Below are 20898 nucleotides of genomic sequence, written 5' to 3'. Positions count from 1 at the left end.
GGACAGAACCTTGTGCTTGGTAGGCAAGCGCTCTACCACTGAGCTAAATCCCCAACCCCTCCTGATTTCTGTGCACCTAATTTAAAACTGTGCTCTGACTTAAGATACCCCTTTGTTTAGCAAGGCTTGTCCGGGTCTGAAAAAAAGACCTATAATTTCCTTCTTATTACAAAAGGGCTTCTCAGCAGCAATGGTTTAACTTTTCAATTTTGTCTTTGTAGAAGACAAATCTAAAAGGTGACTTAGGCTCTTATGACCTTAATTCCTTTAAAAGAAGTAAAGGAAGCCTCAGGATTATGGAGCACTGATACATTCCCTCTATTACCCTTCAGGACCTTGAAGACACACCCGCCCATCTCCTAAACTCTGACAATACATGACAAAAACTCCTTTCTACCATTAGTGATAAAAGGGACATTGTATGAATGTGGCTTTTAGCCACTTCTACTAGGTAATATTGAATGTCAGTATAAGCAAGGAACATATCTTTCTACCTGAATAATTTCCCCACTGGATTCCTGGAGCCATACACTGTATAGCCCACAAGGACATAAAATAGCTTAAGTCACCCTTTGGTATTCCTTCCCCACAGTCTGAGCAGTAACAGTTAATTGCATTTATCATTTCCTTAATTGCAGTTTAGGACACTATATGTCATAAAGCCTCTCTGTTTTAAAGGTTAAAATCTAATAAAATATTAAATATAGCTAGAAAGTAGTCTCAAAATGCATTGACGCAAATGAGTCTACTAATGGTGTCTACTCTTGAAAAGATAACATTATACACACATAGTTATATTCAATCATATACAGTTGTCACATAATCGTACCACCATACCCACATTTAAAATACAAAAAAAAAAAAAAAAAGCAACTGGTCTAAGTTTATATTGCATTGAACTTTGCTTCTATTACAGGTTTCACAATGCAATGTGAATTTTTGGCTATGAATGAGTGCATATATGTATGCGATGATACTACCATTTGCAAGCTAATATGTGTTTAAAGCAGTTTAAAAAGTAATAATTATCCAGAGATGCTTGCATATGAAAGACAATCATTGGAAATTCTTGAATTGTACCCAACACATATTAGATGTTGGACCAGTGCCTCAGTTTGGATATTTTGTTTGGAAAGTATCTGTGTTACTAAACTGAGGTATGTCCCCGGGCCTGGGTTTATTTTGAGATAGAGTCTTACTGGATTGAGTTCACTTGGTAGCCAGGCAAAAGTTTGTGATCCAAGATGATTTTGAGAGCAGCTGGAATTCCAAGCTTACGGTCAGCAGGACCAGCTTCAGTACTGTTTAGCAATATAAGAAAGAAGACACTGGGTAGTGTGATTTATTTAGTAAGTATTTCTAATTGATAAATTCTCATCTAATTTCAGCTCATGTTATAGAGAATATGTTAGATGAATATTGCCAGTGGATTGACATTCAAAAATGCCAAAGTTGCAATTTTAGATGTTCGCCACTTTATAGGTTGTTTCTACTTAACAAGTTTCAAAGGAGCTCATTTATAGAGATTCAATAAATATCTTCCATGCTTGCAATTTTTATTAATAGATCATACCAACAGTCATACCAACATTGACACATTGTTAAGGAACCTCGGGTGAGTTTCTACAATGTGACTTCAAAAACATGTTCCAGTTTTCAGGTTGGCTGTTGCCCTTCATAGTTGTAGCGGTTGTTCACTGCAGCCCGTTCCTTTAGCATGGTTTATACATACCTACTAGGAGCAAGTGCGGTTTCAGTCACTGAAAACATACAGCAAGTAAACCATTCAGCCTTGCCCTATTGCAGCACAAATTGGGGATCCCTAAAGCGTAGTTTTGATTTTTAAATTTCAGTTGTGCTCAGGATTGAACCCACTACCTAGAGCAGAGCAGCTGAAAGCTAATTTCTATGAAAGAATACAGGCCAGAAACATCATGCCTAAATGTTCCTATGAACCTTTCGAAATAATACTTCTTTGGGAGCAAGTCCTAAGTGTTAATTTCAAAGATACCAATAGATTCCAACTGAAGATTATTTCTAAGAGCAATTTATAAAATGCTTAGGTGCCTCTCATCACCTCTGGATCTTCAAACCTTACTCAAAAAAGAAAAATCGTAGGGCTAGAGGTACTGAATATTAATCAATATATTCTTTTTGGTTTATAGATTCATTTATTTTGTTTCATTTTATTTTATGGGTAGGAGTGTTTTGCCTACATGTATGTCTGTGCACCACTTGCATGCCTAGTACCGATGGAGGTTAAAAATTAAAAAAACAGCAACAACAATGAATTGCCTTACAAAAGGAAATTGTAAACTAATATATTCACATATATGCTGGCTTCCCTCCCAGTTACCCCTACCTCACTGAGTGTTAGGTGCAGAGGCAGAATTGGAAGGGGTATTGTGAGGAACTTTCCTGGTAGTGTTTTGGATTAAAGTGAACGCTATGAATTCTGGGAACAACTAGATAAAATGTCTCATTTTAAATCATTGGATCTAAAAGAAACGAAAGAAAGAAAGAAAGAAAGAAAGAAAGAAAGAAAGAAAGAAAGAAAGAAAGAAAGGAAGGAAGGAAGGAAGGAAGGAAGGAAGGAAGGAAGGAGAGAGAAAGGAAGGAAAGAAGGTAGGAAGGAAGGAAGGAAGGAAAGAGAGAGAAAGGAAGGAAGGAAAGAAAGACAGAAATAAGGAAAGAAAGAAGGGAAGAAAGAAGGGAAGAAATAAAGAAGTGAGACAAAAACTGCAAGAGTTACTGATTCAATCTAGTTTTTAACCAAGTGACTAACTTCTGACTTTTCTTGAAAACTGAAAGAAGTGGAGTAGCTACCACACATGGCTATCACAGGCAAGCCTTATCTGCACTCTAGGTGTTCCTTGGAAATAGAGAACAGGCTCTGGTTGAGACTTGTCTTCACTCGTTTTTCTCTCTGCCTTCGGTTGCAGAACCACACTCGTACTACTTCTTTCTCGAGATTCAGTTCTTCAGCCATGCGCATGATCTCCTGCGAGGAAGGCTTGCTGTGCTCCCCGAAGTGTCTCTCCAGAGCATCCTTAGCAGCTACACTGGGGAGGAAGGGGTGGAGTGTGAGGGGAGAAGTTGGGATAAAATTTCGTTTCTTTCAATGAAGTTCTTGGAAGAATAAGATGAAGTTTAACTTTCTAACTATTATCGTGCAGAAGTAACATAGATTCTAAAAGCACACGTGAAAGCCAAATCTTTGTCTATGAACAAGACAGAGGCATCTCTTATTCTAAATAACCTTACCAAAATCATAGGCACAAACTAGGGAACTCAGTTTCGCTCTGTTTCACTTTATGCCACAAGGGGGCACCAAGTTCTTGACAAAGAAAAGACATCGTGGGCCTCTCAAAATACAACTCCCCCTGCCTGCTCATCACTGCCCTCAGTCATCCCTGTTCTTTATAATACAGAAAATGGGAAATTAACAACTACCCTAGATAAAACTTCTTACCTATTAGTACTTTCCAGGACCAAAATATCACTAAAAATTATGCTTCATGCTTGAAATGAAAGAGGTCAATTGAGAACTTGAGATCGAGACACATCGATGACTCCTTTTGGTTTTTGTCAAGATACTATACTAGGAGAGCAAGCACTTGTATCTCCAAAGATAGAAGTGAGTTATTTGGTTTCCATTTTTAACCAAAATGCCTGTCCAAACAATAGCTATTCACTCATCAAATGTTTAAAAACACCATCTTAATTTCTCATAGATTTGGGTTTTTTAAACATTTTTCAGTTATTTATATTCACCTCATAATAATGTTGCTCTTATACTTAAATACGGACTCCGTGTGAACATGATGTTGTTCGTTCTCTAGTAAGTTAAGGATCACAAAGGAATACCTGATGGTTGTCCTCCGTTTCCTCTTCCTTTCGTTTGCTCCCACCTTTTCATTGTACAAGGCTGTAATGTAGAAAGGGGAGAACAAGAAATAGGAATTTTAAACTATCATTCTTTGGTTTTCCAACTAATATCATGCAAACTATAATTACTGTGCCCTTCAGTCTCAAATGGTTGCCAAGTAGGTCATTTTATATTACATTCCTCAGGGGAAAAAGTTTTAAAGCAAAATCAATGTAAATGTCATAAAGATTTTTCCACAAACCTTACCTTCTCCTCCTGTTAGAATATTCACTGTAAATGCGTCCAAGTCTTATTCTTTGTGTGTGCGTGTGCATGTGCGTGTGTGTGTGTGTAGCTATGGGCATATGAGCACAGGTACCCATGAAGTCTGAAGAGGGCATCAGGACATGCGATGAGGTAGTATGAGCTGCAGGATGTTGGTGCTAGGGACTGACCTCCAATCCTCTGCAAGAGCAGTATGTGTGTGCTCTAGATGCCGAATCTATCCTTCTATCCTTGCCACTAGTGCAAGTGTGTGCAAGTGTGTGTGTGTGTGTGTACTTACCGAGGTTTTATTTTGTTTGATGGCATTTATTTAACAGGCTTGTGTGAACACTGATAATAAGTTGTAAAAGCAGTTCCTGTAAGTTAATCCAGGATAACATAAAGGCCAAGAAATGTTGATGATAAAGGCCAAGAAATGTTGATGGTAAAGAATATTCAGCACCTTATGCTGGGACCTCATTGTCTAGAAAGCTTCCTCGTGTAGCTTGTGATTTCCTCCCATGCATTTATTTCTACACTTGCATTACATTGTTTTTCCCCCTATGCATCAAGATATTTATTTTTCATTTCAAAGAGATTAAAAAGCCATCAAACTCCCTGCCTCCGCATCCGTCCTGCCAACCCTAGTGGTTGTTTGCAACTACACCACAGCACAGGCTGCGGAGATTGGCTTCAGTACCTCCGACCTGCTCAGCTTCCTCCAGCCACTTGGATAAAATTGCTTTGAGTTTACAAGCATTTTTGAAACTGAGCTGCAAGTTTTCAAATCGACAGATGGTTGTTTGACTGAATTCTGAGCCGTGGACAGCAGCCAGCGCTTCGCCCACGTTTGTCTGGGTGTATCCTGTGAAAGGGTAAGAGACAGCATTAGCTTCAACTTCACGAGGAAGATCAGTGTGTGTGTGTGTGTGGGGGGGGTCCCATTATCACACAAACTCGATCTTTTTGAGTTACTCTTTAAAACTTCGATCGTTTGACAATTTAGAATTATTTAGATTTAGAATAGAATTGCCAAGTACATCTAAATGTGCCTTTTAGTTCATACATTACTTTTAAAGTAAAAAGGACTCCCATGCACACATAATAGCAGCACGGAACAGATACATGACCATGTTCTAACATCTGATAATAAGCCTGGAAATTCTTGTTTTTTTATGGTTATCAAATGCGATCCGTGCTCAAAATAAATGACTCATCATGTATAGCATGCAAAATGTACAGTGATAGATCAAACATAGTTTTATACAAGAATGAAAATCTCACCAATATATTGTTACACCAAATAAAGCTAAGACTGAGGCTGACTTCACCTTAAAACATGTCATTCCCAAAGGCTGTCTATGGTCCCACGTTTTATGCATCACTCCAAACGCATTTATTATATTATTGGTAATACATCTATCTCCCAACAAAAGATCCTTATCAATTGCCACAAGCATTTCTAGACTATAAGGTATAATAAGCCATCAACACACAGTTTTAACCATCCACAGCTATACAAACAGGACTGAAAATAAGTATGATAATGATGCCTCCTGCTGTTTCTACGGGTCCTCAGTACACATTATTTCAGGACCTACGGCTATGTACCTATATGTATAATATGATGGCATACAATATGCATCAGTAAATGTCACTATAAATTACCTATGGCTCATTCTACAAGTTCATCGGATTGAGCTATCATTCCAACCCATTTAAAAATACATATTTTTTTCCATGAATTCGAACCACAATTAATTGTTGTGGTTATTCTATTTTAAAAATACTTCTCAATAGAAAATGAACAGTGATTTTGAGTAGGCAGTTCAGATAAAAGGAAATACAAATGATTCCCAAACAGGAACAAGTAACAATAATTTAAAATGAAATTTAACATTTTGAATAAAACCACACTGCCATGTCGCTGTCTTTTCTGATTCAAAGGATCCCAAAGATTAAGAACACATTGGTCCTTAAGTGTTGTTTAGTTATTTCAGTCTAGCCATTTGCCCTGTGCTGGAAAGAAAACAGGTGTTTGTGGTGGTAAAATCCAGTAGAGACGAGTTTGACAGCATCCATTAAAATACATCATGTTTAGTCAACGATTTGGTAGCAACATTTTCTATTCACATGTTTCATATAGATGCAAAAATGCATTTATAGAGTTACTAAGTGTGGCATTGTTTTTATTCCTAAGACATTAAAAGGACGTAAAAAGACATAGTTAAATAAACTAGAGTATTTATATTTATAAGATGGTAGTTAATAGTCACACCCATAGTGAAGTCTTGAAAAGCTCTCCAAAATAGATATGCGCAAAAGAATATATGCACTTGCTCATAGAGGTGTAAGCTAACTCTAGAAAGATACCTGAGAACCTAACCCTGGTGAAGAAGAAGAACAAGTAAACGGTGTAATGTCATTTACAGTATTTCATCATTTCAGATCATATGAATCTCTTCAAAGATTCCAGTAGAATATTAAATAAAAGGAGCACTTTAAAGCTAATTTTGAGGTTGGCTAGATTTTAGGAAGTAACGTGAACTTAAAAAAAAAAAAACAATGCTTTTATCCTACTAAGAATTTATAAGGAATTAAAGGATTTTTGCTGTTTGTTTTAGTTTCCCCAGTTGGACTGGGTTAAATGCACAGGAGAGACAGACAATGAGAAATGGCTTGGACTTTTGAGGGGAGTATAAAATATTTCACAGTAACTAGAGTAAAGATTTGCGAATGAAGTTGTTTGACCTGTCAGTCAACAAAGGCGTACCTAACTTAATTCTTCTCACTTTAAACTCGTTGGCAAACTGCTCCAGTTCTCGGATTTCTGGGGAGTCCATGTCTATTGGCTCTTCCACCAATTTGCTTTTCCGCCTGAGTTCCTGCTTAAACTCAGAGGCCGTGGGGTCCTCTGCCAGCAGAGGCTGGTGCAGGGGAGGAAATCCATGACTCAGGGTGTGGTCTGGAAACTTGTAAAGACAAGGGGTTAAACTGCCTGTGGAGAAAGAGAGAGGAGAGAGCATTGTTGGTAATTATGTCTGTCTCTATACAAACCATACTCTTTGTTAGATCCCCGAGTTCTTGACAATAACTCTGAGTGTGCATTTGAAGGCAGGACTTTGTTGTATTGCCCAGGCTGCCCTAGAGCTTGGTGATTCTGATACCTTTTTCTCCCAGATGCTCTGGGTACCTGTGATGCCACACTGATTCAGTCTTAACTTATACAAGTTACCGTATGCTCAGTCTCCTAAAGTAGAAGCCAGAGTCGGTGGAATGAAATTACCTTCCACCTTCCCCTGAAGAACAAAACCAACATTACTGTCAAAGGAGGAGAAAATCTTAAATAACTGAGTGTAAGATTCCATTTTCTTATAAAAAGATATGTTATCCCGAGGGTCTAATACATGACTCTAACCAGCATGCACTGATCTCTGTCTTCTTAATTTAACAAGTGCTATAATCAAGGCAAGAAGTATTTGGACTATATGCTATACAGGTGAATCTTATAACTGGGAAGTTAATCTTACAGGACTACAAATACTACTGGTTTGACAGTAAATGTTTAACTTCAAATGGAAAATGAACATGGTTCTTAAGCATGATAAAGACACATAAAACTTATTTTTAAGTCAATTTAATGAATCAGAGAAAAAAAGTTCAGTTTAGAAGCTCTATTAAAATACTGACAAGCTTTTTTTGAAGAATAGAAAATATGATGGAATCACTTTCTTTTTCCATAATTATTTAAAGAAAAGCAAAAATAAAATCCAAAGGAGGGGACAATTCTAGTCCCGAAAGGGAGTTATCCATAGAGTTTGCAGTGTTTGCTTGACTTTATTGTAGTATACCCTAGAAAATAGGAATACTCTGAGAATTTTACAGATTTCAGTGTTCATTTGAAATTAGAGTCTACCTCAGTTCAGAATCTCAACTGACAGGATGGCACAACAGAAAAAAATTCAACATATTTCACCGTTTCTTCCTTGACAAATTATTCTTTTTATTAATGAAGGATTTCACTTCTGTTCATGTTAAATGTCATGTATCACAAAAATCTGAGTCATTAATCAGTCTCATGAGTATAAATTAAAACTTTACAAACAAGTTTCATAGGTTACTAGAATAATTGTTCTCAGAAACATATTAAAAATATAATAATAATCTACAACTGCACCCACAAATTAAAGCAATTAGTAATAATAAAATATGCATATCTCCCAACAATATATAAATATTTAATAATAAATATTAGTGTAAGTCAGCAGGTTATTAGCTTATTTATAGAAGAATATGTAATAGTAAAATTTATCTCCATCCAATAGAACACATTAGTTTTTCTAATGAAAATTAAACATGTAAGTTCTAAGAGAGTAAATGAAATAGCATGAAATAAACCCAGATACTCCAAAGCTGTGCTAAAGGGTTAAGAGAAACTATTTTTTCTCTTTAGATTTACTTAATTTTGTGTATGTATGCTTACTCATATACATGTATGTGTATGTACTACATGTATACCTGCCTGTGGAGGTCAGCAAAGAACATTGTCTCCCCCTAGAACTGGGGTCAGAGAAGGTTGAACCGCCATATGAGTTCTGGGAACCACTCTTGTGTCCTTTACAAGAACAGCAAATGCTATTAACCACTGAGCCATCTCTCCACCCCAGGAGAGAAACTATTTTTCTTGTTAAAAATACATTCTGCTTTTAGAAATGTAAGTCATCCAGGAAAATAGATTTCTGAATATTTTTTAATAAGAAACGATACTCCACGATCCGCATGTGACACATCCTGGCCATTATTTTCAATTCTTCATGCCCATCACAGTCCTGAGGTACTGTAAGTCCATTTATAAGGCTATCCATTTCACTAATCAGCCTCCTTTTCCATATAAGACTAGATGAGTTAGGAAGTAAAGAGTGTGCATCTTCCCCAGTGCTTACAATGTAGGAAATCTCTTATAAAGCAATCAGTAACTTCCCTTCAGATTGGTAGTCGTCTTAAGTACACAGTAGTCACAAGAACTGAATTCCACTAACTTAGAACAAATGCTTCTTTGTTCTCCAATCTTCTGTACTCAGGTAAATCAACCAACTTTCTTTCAAAGATTTCCGGAATTTAAACATATTTGTTTGCCTCTGTACAAACACTTGGAGTCAATGCTATAATGATTTAAAAAGCATGCAAGCAGCCTGTCACTCCAGGAAAATTCAAGAGCAGTTTACTTATTACAGCTATTCTCAGAAAGCCAATATCCAGAAACAGCATTTGAATGGAGTCCATGAAAAATGAGCAAGAAATACCATACCAAGTTCCTAGGTCTAGTAATGCTAATAAGAGTGAAAATATAATATGCGAAACATGGACTTTTTTCATTACATAAAGTATCCATCATTAAATCCCTAGGGTTATAATTTTTATAAAACCAGTCTTTCTTAGCAATTCATCACAGCAGTTACCACTACCATTTAGTCAGAATTTGGTTCCTACTGTCTGACTCAGTGACTGTGGAGCATGGAGAGTGATGGGACAGTATGAATAACAAACTCTTTTTCAAATCGTTTCAAACCTGGATCACTGAAGAAAACAGTAAGGTCAAGCAGCATAAATTTCAAAAATGTTTCTTAAAACATTGCTAAAGCAACACTGTAGTTAGCCTGGACAGGGACCCATGTGCAAAGCCTGGAAATGCCGGAGCCCTCTCCACACTCCCTTAGGTTTTCATGATGCATGCTGATCTACCTTGGCCTCTCTGAGCTGTGTCTGTATGTCTCCATGTATGGTGTACATGGCAGAAGACAGACGAATCTTTCAAAGCAGGCATGGGTAGGGAATAGTGGTAGAGGTTGCCCTATAACATGCTGACTCAGCCCTTCACACCACGGAGCAAGTTGCTCTCCTGCATGTGGCTAGCTGATAGCATCTCAGGTTAAGGACCTACAGCTTGTCCCTTCTGGTGGGCTGATTTAATGAAATCCTAAATCGAATGCATCAGAGTATGAGTAAAATAATAGCCACATTAAAACAATTCCACGCCCTTTGAAACAGCAACTCCGGCAGCTTCCCCTCACAGACTATAAGACACCAATCCTGCCCATAAGATGCATCTGTGGATTTTGAGGGAGTGGCTGACATTTCAAAAATTTCAAATGACACAACTAGATTTCCATTGTCTTTTTTTATGCCTTTCCTTCCTTATTTTTGAATGGAGGTATTTTATGACTCAATTTGTGCAGCTTCCCTGGGAATGAAAGCAGAAGAAATTCAGATTGTCTAAGATTTAATCTGCCACGAAGTACATGCTAATGCTGAATATATGTCAAGAAGCAGACATGCTGACAAATTATAAAGCATATAATATTTTAATGGTATCCCTCTCAGAAATATTCAAATATAGTCTCTCTGCACCATGTTGAGGTTTCATTTTAGTGACAAAATATAATTTAATTTGACGGCCACAATGATACCTCTAAATCTTGGTATGACAATTGTGTTTATGATGTCACTAAGCCAGACTCTGATCTGGTAGAGTCTTTCTCAGGTCCTTTCCACTTGACTATATTAAAATGGGGGTGGGGAGAAGAATGCAAAGGGTGTACAGAATGCCATCAGCTGCCTCTTAATGTAAACCTGGCCTGTTGCCCCCCCATGCTAATGTGGCTGCATTATAGGACTCCAAGGGTAGCTATAAACTCTCTAGATAACTGTGGGCCACATTGATTTAGTATAAGGGAGATGGTACCCAAAGGAATTAGAGCAAGACATCATTAGCCACTGCTCTTTGGCTGGTATGTATGTGTGGGTCTGTGGGTCTGTGTAGGTGTGTATGTATATGTGGGGGTTCATGTTTGTACATGTGTGTGTATGTACATCTCTATGTGCATGTATATATGTGTGTGCATGTGTGTATGTGTATGTAAGTGTGAGGTGGGGTGGACGGTTGGTTGGTTTGATTTTCATACTAACTCAAGTCAAAGGGCAAATGCTACCACTCTTTGTGAAAATATAGAAACTGAAGGTGTGCAGGGTTCCTGGCAATCACTGTAACAGAACTTCCCTCCGGCAGAGAGCAGCCTGTGACCACATTCTTATTACCTCTTATTTAGATCCTCATGATTCTGTGAAGGTTAAATAATGCATTCCACTCTCACCTACAACAACTATTTGAACATTTTTTAGTAATTCACAGCAAATATAGATCACCAGTGTGGAAGTTGTTCTTTTTATTTTTTTTGGAATACCGATAAATTAAATTGTATATAAGAGATGAATTTTAAAGGGAAAAAGCCTTGCCTTTAAATATCCCTTAACTGTTAAAAAGTAAAACCAGGTTGGAGAGAAAGCTCAGGAGTTCAGAGCACTGGCTGTTTTTCCTGAGAACCAGAGAGCCTTTTCCATATTCCTAGCACTCATCTGGTGGTTTACAACTATCTATAATATCCAGATACCCTTTCCTGGCCTCTGTGAGCAATACATGCAAACAATGCACAGACATACAGGGGAAAAAAGCATTATACAAATAAAATAAAAAAGAATATATTTTTAAAAGAAAAAAAGACATTTACAGGCAATCATTTAAAAAATCAGTCTTTGATGTTAATAGATAAGGAGGTGATGGAGAGTTTAAGAAGAGGGAAAGAATATGAAAAAAATTATTATATAAAACCATTTTCATTACTTAATTAATTTATTTACTTTACACCACAATATCAGCTCTCCTCTCCTCCCAGAAACCCCCTCACCTCTCCTACCCACATCCCTCCATCCCCTTCTCCTCTGAGAAGGGTTGATATAAAAACATTTTAAATAAAATATTTTTTTAAAGAAAGACTACCAGTCTTCATTTTACAATAACATTTAAGATACTGATTTACTGAGAATGGTGTTTGACAAAATGTAAGAAATGTTTCATTTTGAAATCTTAATGTTTTACTGAGAAATTATAAATTAATGAATTAAATTATTTGTTCCGTTTTTATTTCAAAGTTCTAAGCATAACTCTATGGTTCTCTGTGTGTAATTGTTCACTTGGAGGACACGCATGAGTGGATTTCAAGATAGTTCCTTCATATTTGACTCCTTTATCCAAAATCTGTATCTATCTGCCTCTGCTTCTCTTTCTACTCCATCTTCTATCTTGGTCTTAATTTCTCCCTGATGAGAGTTATTTTACTGCTGTAATAACAAATACAGACTACTAAAGACTCTCCTTGAGAACAAACAAATAAAAATCTGTGAACAGCAATCCATATTAATTTAACCCAGTAAAATATTTTCTTTAGCCATGCCCTGAGATTAAGTATTGAATCTGACGATGAGTGGAACACATAGGGCAGGTGTTGCCAATTGTTGGAAGGCATTCTATGGATGTATTTACAAAGATGGCACCAGTGCATTAGAATTATGCTTGAAAGAGGTGTGGCACACTTCTGCTGAAATGTGTGTCACATCACCTACCTCAATCAAGCCTCAGAGGCAATACAGAAGGACTGCAAAATCCTGAAATACCCATTGCTAATGTCTCTGAGTGTCCAGCTAAGCCTTACATTTGTATCTTTATACATTTATCTTTCTGGAACAAGTACACAGAAAGCAGTATAGAGACAAAGGCAATGTTCTATAAAGCTGGTGACTGATGGAATACCCACTTGATGACACACGAGAGTATAGGCCACTGGAATGGAAACAGACTTAGCAGAGAAACTGAAGCTTAAATTCTAATTTCAATTAACTGTCATTTAAATGTAAGAAACCACCTGGGTCTACTAGTCAGTAGAGTATTTCTGCAGGAAATCCCACAAAGGCAATAACAACTGGCAACTAGCAGTTTTACATGATTAAAATTGAAATAAAGTAAAAAAAAAAAAAAAGAAAAAGAACAAACGATAACTACAAAACCATACAATGCTTGTGCCGAGATCAGAAGCACAGGGGCTCAGAACTGTATAGAATAGGGCCATCTGGGATGGGATGGTTCTGAGAACCTCTTGCTTTATTGGACATCATATGGAGACACTCCTGAGAGTGCCAGATCTACCACCAACTTTCAAGCCGAAAGATCAGAATTTCCTGTTACGGTTTTCCCTCCATTCCCTCTGGCGCGAGAAAATCCAACACTGTTTTCCCCCATTAGACCACATATAAAGGCAAATTTTCTTACCTGCCATCACTCCATAGGTGGATGCCTGGTTTCCATAATGACAGGAAGGCACAGAGTAATGAAGTCCTGTCGCTGTATTTACCATCGTTGTCATCGAGAAATATGTGTGCAAACATTTAGGAGTTTGGATCAAAGACAAAATAGACGGGACTGGTAAGAAAATGTATGAGGATCCAAGACACATTCTACTCGTTTCCAAATTATACATTTACACAATTTTTAAATTGTATGCCAATATGGGTTTTTTTTTTCTTCACTGGGAGTTTTCGAAAAAGCAAATAAAATCAAGCAAGTGTTGAGATCCTAAGTTATCAAACTAGATTGCAGTGTGGCCTGTGATGTGGCTACAAGTCTCTCATGAGGGGAGGTGAGAAGATGGTGGGCCCCAGCTCTTCGGGATTTGTAAAATCCTTGCAGATTCCATCCCATGTAGATATTATACCACAGTCACTGAAGAGTAGTCTGAACATCATATGTGTCACAATACCATCTGAAGGGTGTCTCTGGAAGACTGAATACCTAAACTGACTCTTGAATACTCAGTCCTAGCAGATAAATTTGCTTATTTTCCTTACAAATATCTTTTACTAAAGAGATAATGACTATCATATGGTTTAGATACAATCTTAAAAATACTGCTGTTCTCAGAGGTTCATGAAGACCCTGTGATAGAGTCTAATGCAATTACGTTGATATTGAAACCATGCCTTGTATGTTTTCTGCATGCACACAATTGATAGAACAATTTTAATGATAACGTCCGTCCAAAAATGATTTCCTCTATTACTGAATCTCATAGTCTCATTAATAGTTCCTAAAGTTAGTGTGCATTTATCAATAAGATATGAACTATAAAACATATAGGAAGCTTAAAACACAAATCAACATTTAACAATTTAAGAAGGTTTTTCACCAAAAAATCTACCAAAGTAAGTTTCACTGTGTACTTGCTCATTAATTTTTCTCTCCTATCCTAAATATAATAATGTGATAATATAATATAGCATTGTATAATAATATTATTGGGAGGTTATTATAATAAGCATTGGAATGTTTTTCAATAAATGACATAAGAGTATATGAGTATTTGAGTATTTAAGAAATGGTGTAGTGGTTAATGACATGCTTTTTCATGGAATATCTTTTGTCTAAATATAGATAATAATTATTTGTAAATATCCGTATAAATTTTCGGCTTGTAACTGATACTGAAAGATATGACAAAATTTTACCACGTAATGACTACACAGAACAATTTCATTATTGGTTTTTAAAATTCAATGAATCTTAACCACATGTAATACCTAAGAGCTTTCATTAATATAACTATTTATGATTTTTTACTTAATTAGATATGTATATAGCTATGATTTTAAGGAAAATTGTAAATTATTTAAAAATCATTTAAAGAAACTTTTATAGATTATTTTGTATTTATGAAATTTATAAAAGTTCCTTGATATTTGTTTTTTTGATTTTAGGATATTCAATAAGAGGTAGGCTAATTTATTAAATGCATTGTTAAGTATTTTTAAATAAATCAATAAAACTTAAAACTAGTTATATCATTATTTTAATCTTAAATTATACTTTGCTACTGATTATTTTTCTATATTCAATTAAAGAAACAAAATATCATTGTTCTAATTCTCAGTTTATAAAATATATCATTTTAAATGTATTATGTTTTATTATTATTTACATATAAATGTAAATGTACTGTAATTATTTATATTATATATGATTATTTTACAATAATTACAGAATTAAATTACTTTATTATTGTCTTTTCCATCTAATATATTTCAATATACGCTCCAATTAACTTTTATATTAAACTGTGGTAATCTTTAGTAAATAAGTGATGTTGCCCGAGTTCAAATATCTAACTTCTTTATTATTTAGAATTCAGTCAAACATGGGTGATAAATATTCACATATGTTTTGAAACTGCCTAATTATCATAAAAAGTTTTCAAATTATTTTACATTATAATATTAACCCAAATATACAAATATATTTTCTACAAATATAAAACTTCATTTCTACATGTGAAATGATTTAAACAAATGAAAGGTGAATACAAATTGTTGTTTTATGGAAGAAATTTAGTCCAAGGCTCTGGCTATCTGTAGATCGACTTGAGACCAGTTGCTATTGCATAAAGTACAAATGTAGTTGCAGCATTCATACTCTAGCTTGTGCCCACATAATATGTTTTGATCCCCAGTTTAATTTTCAGTTTGGAATGTTAAGTAAAGACAAATTTAAAAAGTTATTCCTAGAACTCAATCTTGAGAAAGTTTCACTCTCTCAGCTCTAAATATTCTCTTGCTTTGTCTGCTACATTTAATACTATGCATTTATTAAAATATAATTTTAATAAAACATTTAATTATTGTATTAATTAAAGCTCACTTTGGGGTTGGAATTTTTTCAGTTTATTTTTATAAGGTTTATGGTTGTTTACAGAAAGGAACAAATAATTCAAAAATGAAATACATTTTAATATATATTTAGTAGTACCGAGTTAACATTAAATTACTTTAGAATATTTCATTTTGATCTCTATCCATAAACATTTCTATTAATACCGTTTTCAGAGTGGAAAATACTCACTCTCATTATTTGCTTAGGCAGAAAATAGTTCTTCTGGGTTTTAAAGTAAAACCAATACAGAGATAAGTGATTTCCGCAATTAATTTTCTTTTAATTCTTAGGGAACTGGACTTTTACAACATCCTTAATATTTAACTAAAGCAAACTAAGAGGGGAAAATGGAACAAAGAGATTATTCACTAACAAGATTCATCGCATCCATTCTGAAAGCTGTAGGCCCAGCCATGGAGGTCAGTACCTGTGGACATCACGTTGGTGGCGTGGTTGGAGGCTGGGAGACACTCAGCGGCACTGTGGTGCATTCTCAGAGGCAGGGCAGCAGAAGCGTCAGAATTCAGAGTTATAAAGGTATCAGCCGAGGTGAAAGATTGGCAACTCATTCCCACAAGAAAGTAGAAAACTAAGACCCGCTGCTTGCCAGTTCACTTTTATTATATTACTGTATCAAAGGGCTGATTCACTTCTCCCTACTTGCATATATACATCAGGACAGCTCTGAGGCACCCGGAGGGTGCAGGCTAGTATTTATACTGTGAGGAAATCCATTTATACATGTTAATAGTTTTTTCCCCCCCCAGGAGTGTTGCTTTGTCAACTTGAACTGTCTTACTTACCCAAATACTGTCTGTGCCCAAGGAGAAGCCTGGTTATGACGTACAAAGTGAGGAGAAGGCAAAGACAGAAACTTTATTTGACATCTTCAATAAATGATAACTTTGTGGAAGAGTCAAGAAGTGTTTCTCAGAGTAATGAAGTGGCAATGAAAAGAGGTGTCTTTTGGTTTCTAATATAAGAAAAGATTTAAATATGAGATGTTTTCCATTTTGTTAACTCCTTAAATACTATTCAAAGTAGGATAAGGTAGGGAAATGCATACAAGGTGATTTTAAGAAATGGCTTACTTAAAAAGCCTAGTCGGCCATCAATGGAAAGAGAGGCCCATTGGACTTGCAAACTTTATATGCCCCAATATAGGGGAATGCCAGGGCCAAAAGAATGGGAATGGGTGGGTAGGGAAGTGGGGGGCGCTATGGGGGACTTTTGGGATAGCATTGGAAATGTAATTGAGGAAAATATGTAATAAAAATATCAAAAATTTAAAAAAAAAAAAAAAAGCCTGTGAGGTGTCTCCATGGTCAAGGTGCTGTCCTCATAGCCTGACGGCCTGAGTAACCATGTAAAAGTCAAAGGGGAGAACTAACTCCTCAAAGTTGTCCTGTGCCTTCAACATGCATGTTATGGCATGTGAGCTCATGCATACACATCACACACACACACACACACATACACACACACACACACACATACACACACACACACATACACACACACACACATACACACACACTCATGGAATCCATTTTTAAAGCAATATATGTTTAAGTTGACACTTAGGAAAGCATTGGAGGTGAAATATGACAATCCATGGGCTGTCAGTTATGATTTTAAATTCCACCGTGCATGCTTTTGAAATAAACAATATGAGAACTATTTGAAGTTTTCCTGACATATGCAATGGGAAGGTTTTTAATAATGCCTAGGAATATGCAGAGAAGAAAAGCATGATCCACATCACCTATCCCTTTATTTCTACTTACTCATCAAGATCTAGCAATTACTCCCAGCCGCTGACACACTCAGTGACGCTTTCTACAGTTGCGTGTAGAGCTCCCGTCTCTGTAAGGGACTTACCAAGTACCCCCATTAAGCTAGTCTGAGGCACAGGCTACTGTGTTAATATTGGATACAAACTTCACACACAGATACATCGACATTTTATGAGAAAGAAAAGTATAAGCATACACAATTAGTTCCCACATAAACATCAGCCTAAAGGTAATTTAATTCAGATGATTTCTGTATGTGAATAGTATGTTGGATTTTAGTCACAGTGACATACACACAAATGGTACAATCTCTATAAAGAATGCCTTCTCTGAGGTTTCAGTCCCTGATCATCTATCTGGCTCTGTTGCTTGGACTAATGTTGGCTCTGTTGTTTGGAGTATAAAATTAAACAGAATGTTATGGGGTCCAGAGCATGTGATGGAGCAGGGTACACTCTCATCACAACAGAAAGCAGAGAGACAGATATTGAAGGCCAGGCTACAAGAAGCCCTTCAAAAGCACACCTGCTTCCTCCAACCCTAGTCCTACTTCCTAAAGTGTCCATCAACTTCACAGAACAATGCCCTAGTTGAAGACCCAGCCCATGGGGCCATTTCATACCTAAGCCACAGCAGTGAGTGAATTTGGTTTTATATAAAGAGTGTAAACAAGACTAATATGGAAAATAAAAGTAATAGCAAGTACTGTCGGTACTGAAATGAGAGCTATACTACATCAGTATCTGAATACTTCGAGATAACTCAGAATTGATTGCCTTACAGTAAATTTATTATTCTTATTGACAAGACTACATCTTCAACCATCTTGGACATCTTGATTAGTAACCAAGAGATATCTTGAGGAAAATTTTATTAAAGTGACTAAATATTAAATATTATCTGAAACATACTGTCTTTAAAGATGACATATTTCTCATTATGGACTTGAAGCACAATTAGTCTTCTCTAATAGGAGAAAGCTTTTGGTAATCAAAACCATTTATTTCATTCTTTCAGAATTTGGGTAATACTTTTTTCCGATGTGAAAAAGGCAAGTACAAATGAATGTGCTTATTACACTAAAGAAATCAAAAATTATTTTTGAGAGGAAATGATGCATCAAAAAAGATTATACTAAATGATATTACAGTGAGCAAGATTTAAAAATAAGCCTTAATCATTTTAACATCATTTTATATAGTCATGAAAACATATCTGTCGAAGCTCGCCAACTTAATAAAGAAAGTGCCATGAACTCTGCCTATCAAGCAATATAAACTTTCTTAATAATTATGGTATATAAAATTACAAAATTGTAATATTAGTCATAATTCATCAGTAAAATAGTTTTAAATCTAATATATCTTTTCCAAAACATACATTAGAAGGACACCCATTAAAATTTAGTAAAACTAGGAAACAGGTGTCTCTATTACAGTCTCTCATTGAACTCAATAAGGTCTTCAAGACTATGGCCCCACCTCTTCCGGGTTAATATGTATATTGATGTCATCGTTGTTCAAGTCGTGTTTAGGAAGCCATGTTGGGGAGATTTCATGGTGTAGCTCCTGTAACATCTCTAGGACACCAAATCTCACAGCAAACTTACTGTTTCTGTGACTGACAATTTTAATATCTCCACAATATTGGGGTATGTGTGTGTGTGTGTGTGTGTGTGTGTGTGTGTGTGTGCGTGCGTGTGCGCATGCGTGAGTGTGCATGAGCGTGAATGTGTGTATGTTTGTCTGTGTTTGAACACAGACTTTTTGGGAGGGGGGATTGTCCACAAGCCCATCTTTGTATGGTAAAGATCAAAGATCAATATTGGATATCTTCCTCAGTTTCTCTTCACATTACATTCCAAGACCGGGTCTTTCTGTAAACCTAGAGTTCACACATTGGCTATAATGGCTTGCCAGCAAGCTTCTGAAGTCTCCTTGTCTCTGTCCCACTCCTTAGTAGAGATACAAGTGCATGGTGCCAAGTTCACTTTTATTGACCTGTTAAAATGTCACCTTTTTTTTTTCTTAAGGTTTCCTCTTTGAATTGCTTTCTGAACTTCATTTTATAAACAATAACACAATCAATGTGTTTGCTTGAAATATTTTCCCTGGTACACTTTTATTACACTATTAAGATCATTGATCATGTCCATAGGTATACTAAACACCTCAAAAGGGGGATTATTGCATTTAAATTTATGAACACTTACTGTTTTTTTTAATCAGCTAAAATTTCAAATAATGACATAATTCTAAATATATTAATTTGGTTTTATGCACTTTAATTCCATCTGTTATTTAATTTGTTGTTGTGTTTTCTTTTATTGTTTTTGTTATTTCAGAGTGCCAAAGAAGTTCTGCTTAGGAAGTTTAGGTGGAGGTTCAGTGGTTGCCTTGCACAGGGCTAGGTTCAGTTCCTAGCATCCATGTGGCAGCTCACAACCATGTATAACTCCAGTTAGAAGGGACCCAATACTCTCTCTTGGCCATATTGGGTAATAGGCAAGGACATGTTGTGCATGCATTCATAGAGGCAAAGACTCATACAAATAAACAAAGTAAATGTACACACAAATATTTTAAGTTCCTTCTCAAAGCCTTACATGGTGTTCTCATCTGTAATCATAACATTTTGGAGAAAAAAGCAGTAGAAGCAGGAGTCTGAGATCAGCCTGGGGTACTTACTGAGACCTTGCCTAAAATATAAAGAAAAGAATAATTTTTATTGACATTTTACACCAACACATTGCATTAAAGACCTCATCTAGGAATTAATTTTGGTTTGAGAGCTTATTTATAATTATTTAAACCATAACAAAAAGTGTAGTTCAACATACAAAAGCTACTATTATCTAAATAAACAATGCTGAGGATGTAACTTGGGAGTAGACACCTTCAATAGCATATAAAGAGCCTGGGATTTGATCTTCTGCCACACAAATAGAGGATAGGAGGGTGATAGATTCATAAATACATAGGTAAGTAAAGATATAGTATGTAAATATTTATAGATAGATAGATAGATAGATAGATAGATAGATAGATAGATAATAGTTTTAAACCCATGCTAAGTTTTAAAAAGTTTTAATCACATTTTAAACTGTAAACTAGAAAAGCTGTCTCTAGTGAGACTACGCCGGGGCCTAGAAAACACATAAGTGGATGCTCACAGTCAGCTATTGGGTGGATCACAGGGCCCCCAATGGAGGAACTAGAGAAAATATCCAAGGAGCTAAAGGGATCTGCAACCCTATAGGGGGAACAACATTATGAACTAACCAGTGCCTCGGAGCTATTGACTCTAGCTCCATATGTATCAAAAGATGGCCTAGTTGGTCATCACTGGAAAGTGAGGCCCATTGGACACGCAAACTGTAT

General features: G+C 36.0%; 1 protein-coding gene across 2 annotated transcripts; it reads right to left on the bottom strand.

The window, feature by feature from the left end:
* Positions 1-2844: 2844 nt before the first annotated feature.
* Pou1f1 (POU class 1 homeobox 1) lies at positions 2845-16291 on the bottom strand. 2 transcript variants are annotated; one of them, XM_021185265.3, is made up of 6 exons: positions 16150-16291; positions 13293-13442; positions 6906-7130; positions 4833-4997; positions 3868-3928; positions 2845-3062 (listed from the first exon to the last, which is right to left on the bottom strand). In XM_021185265.3, exons 1-6 carry the CDS (start codon positions 16289-16291, stop codon positions 2852-2854), a joined length of 954 nt encoding a protein of 317 aa, XP_021040924.1. In that variant the 3' UTR covers positions 2845-2851. The 2 variants fall into 2 exon arrangements, with proteins under 2 accessions (XP_021040924.1, XP_021040923.1); XM_021185264.2 differs by having other exon boundaries at positions 13293-13364.
* Between the last annotated feature and the right edge of the window lie 4607 nt (positions 16292-20898).

Source organism: Mus caroli, unplaced genomic scaffold (genome assembly GCF_978045245.1).
Source record: "Mus caroli unplaced genomic scaffold, Mus_caroli_1 scaffold_17, whole genome shotgun sequence".
In the NCBI taxonomy this organism is placed as follows: domain Eukaryota; kingdom Metazoa; phylum Chordata; class Mammalia; order Rodentia; family Muridae; genus Mus; species Mus caroli.
This window is presented reverse-complemented; position numbering and strand designations above follow the sequence as displayed.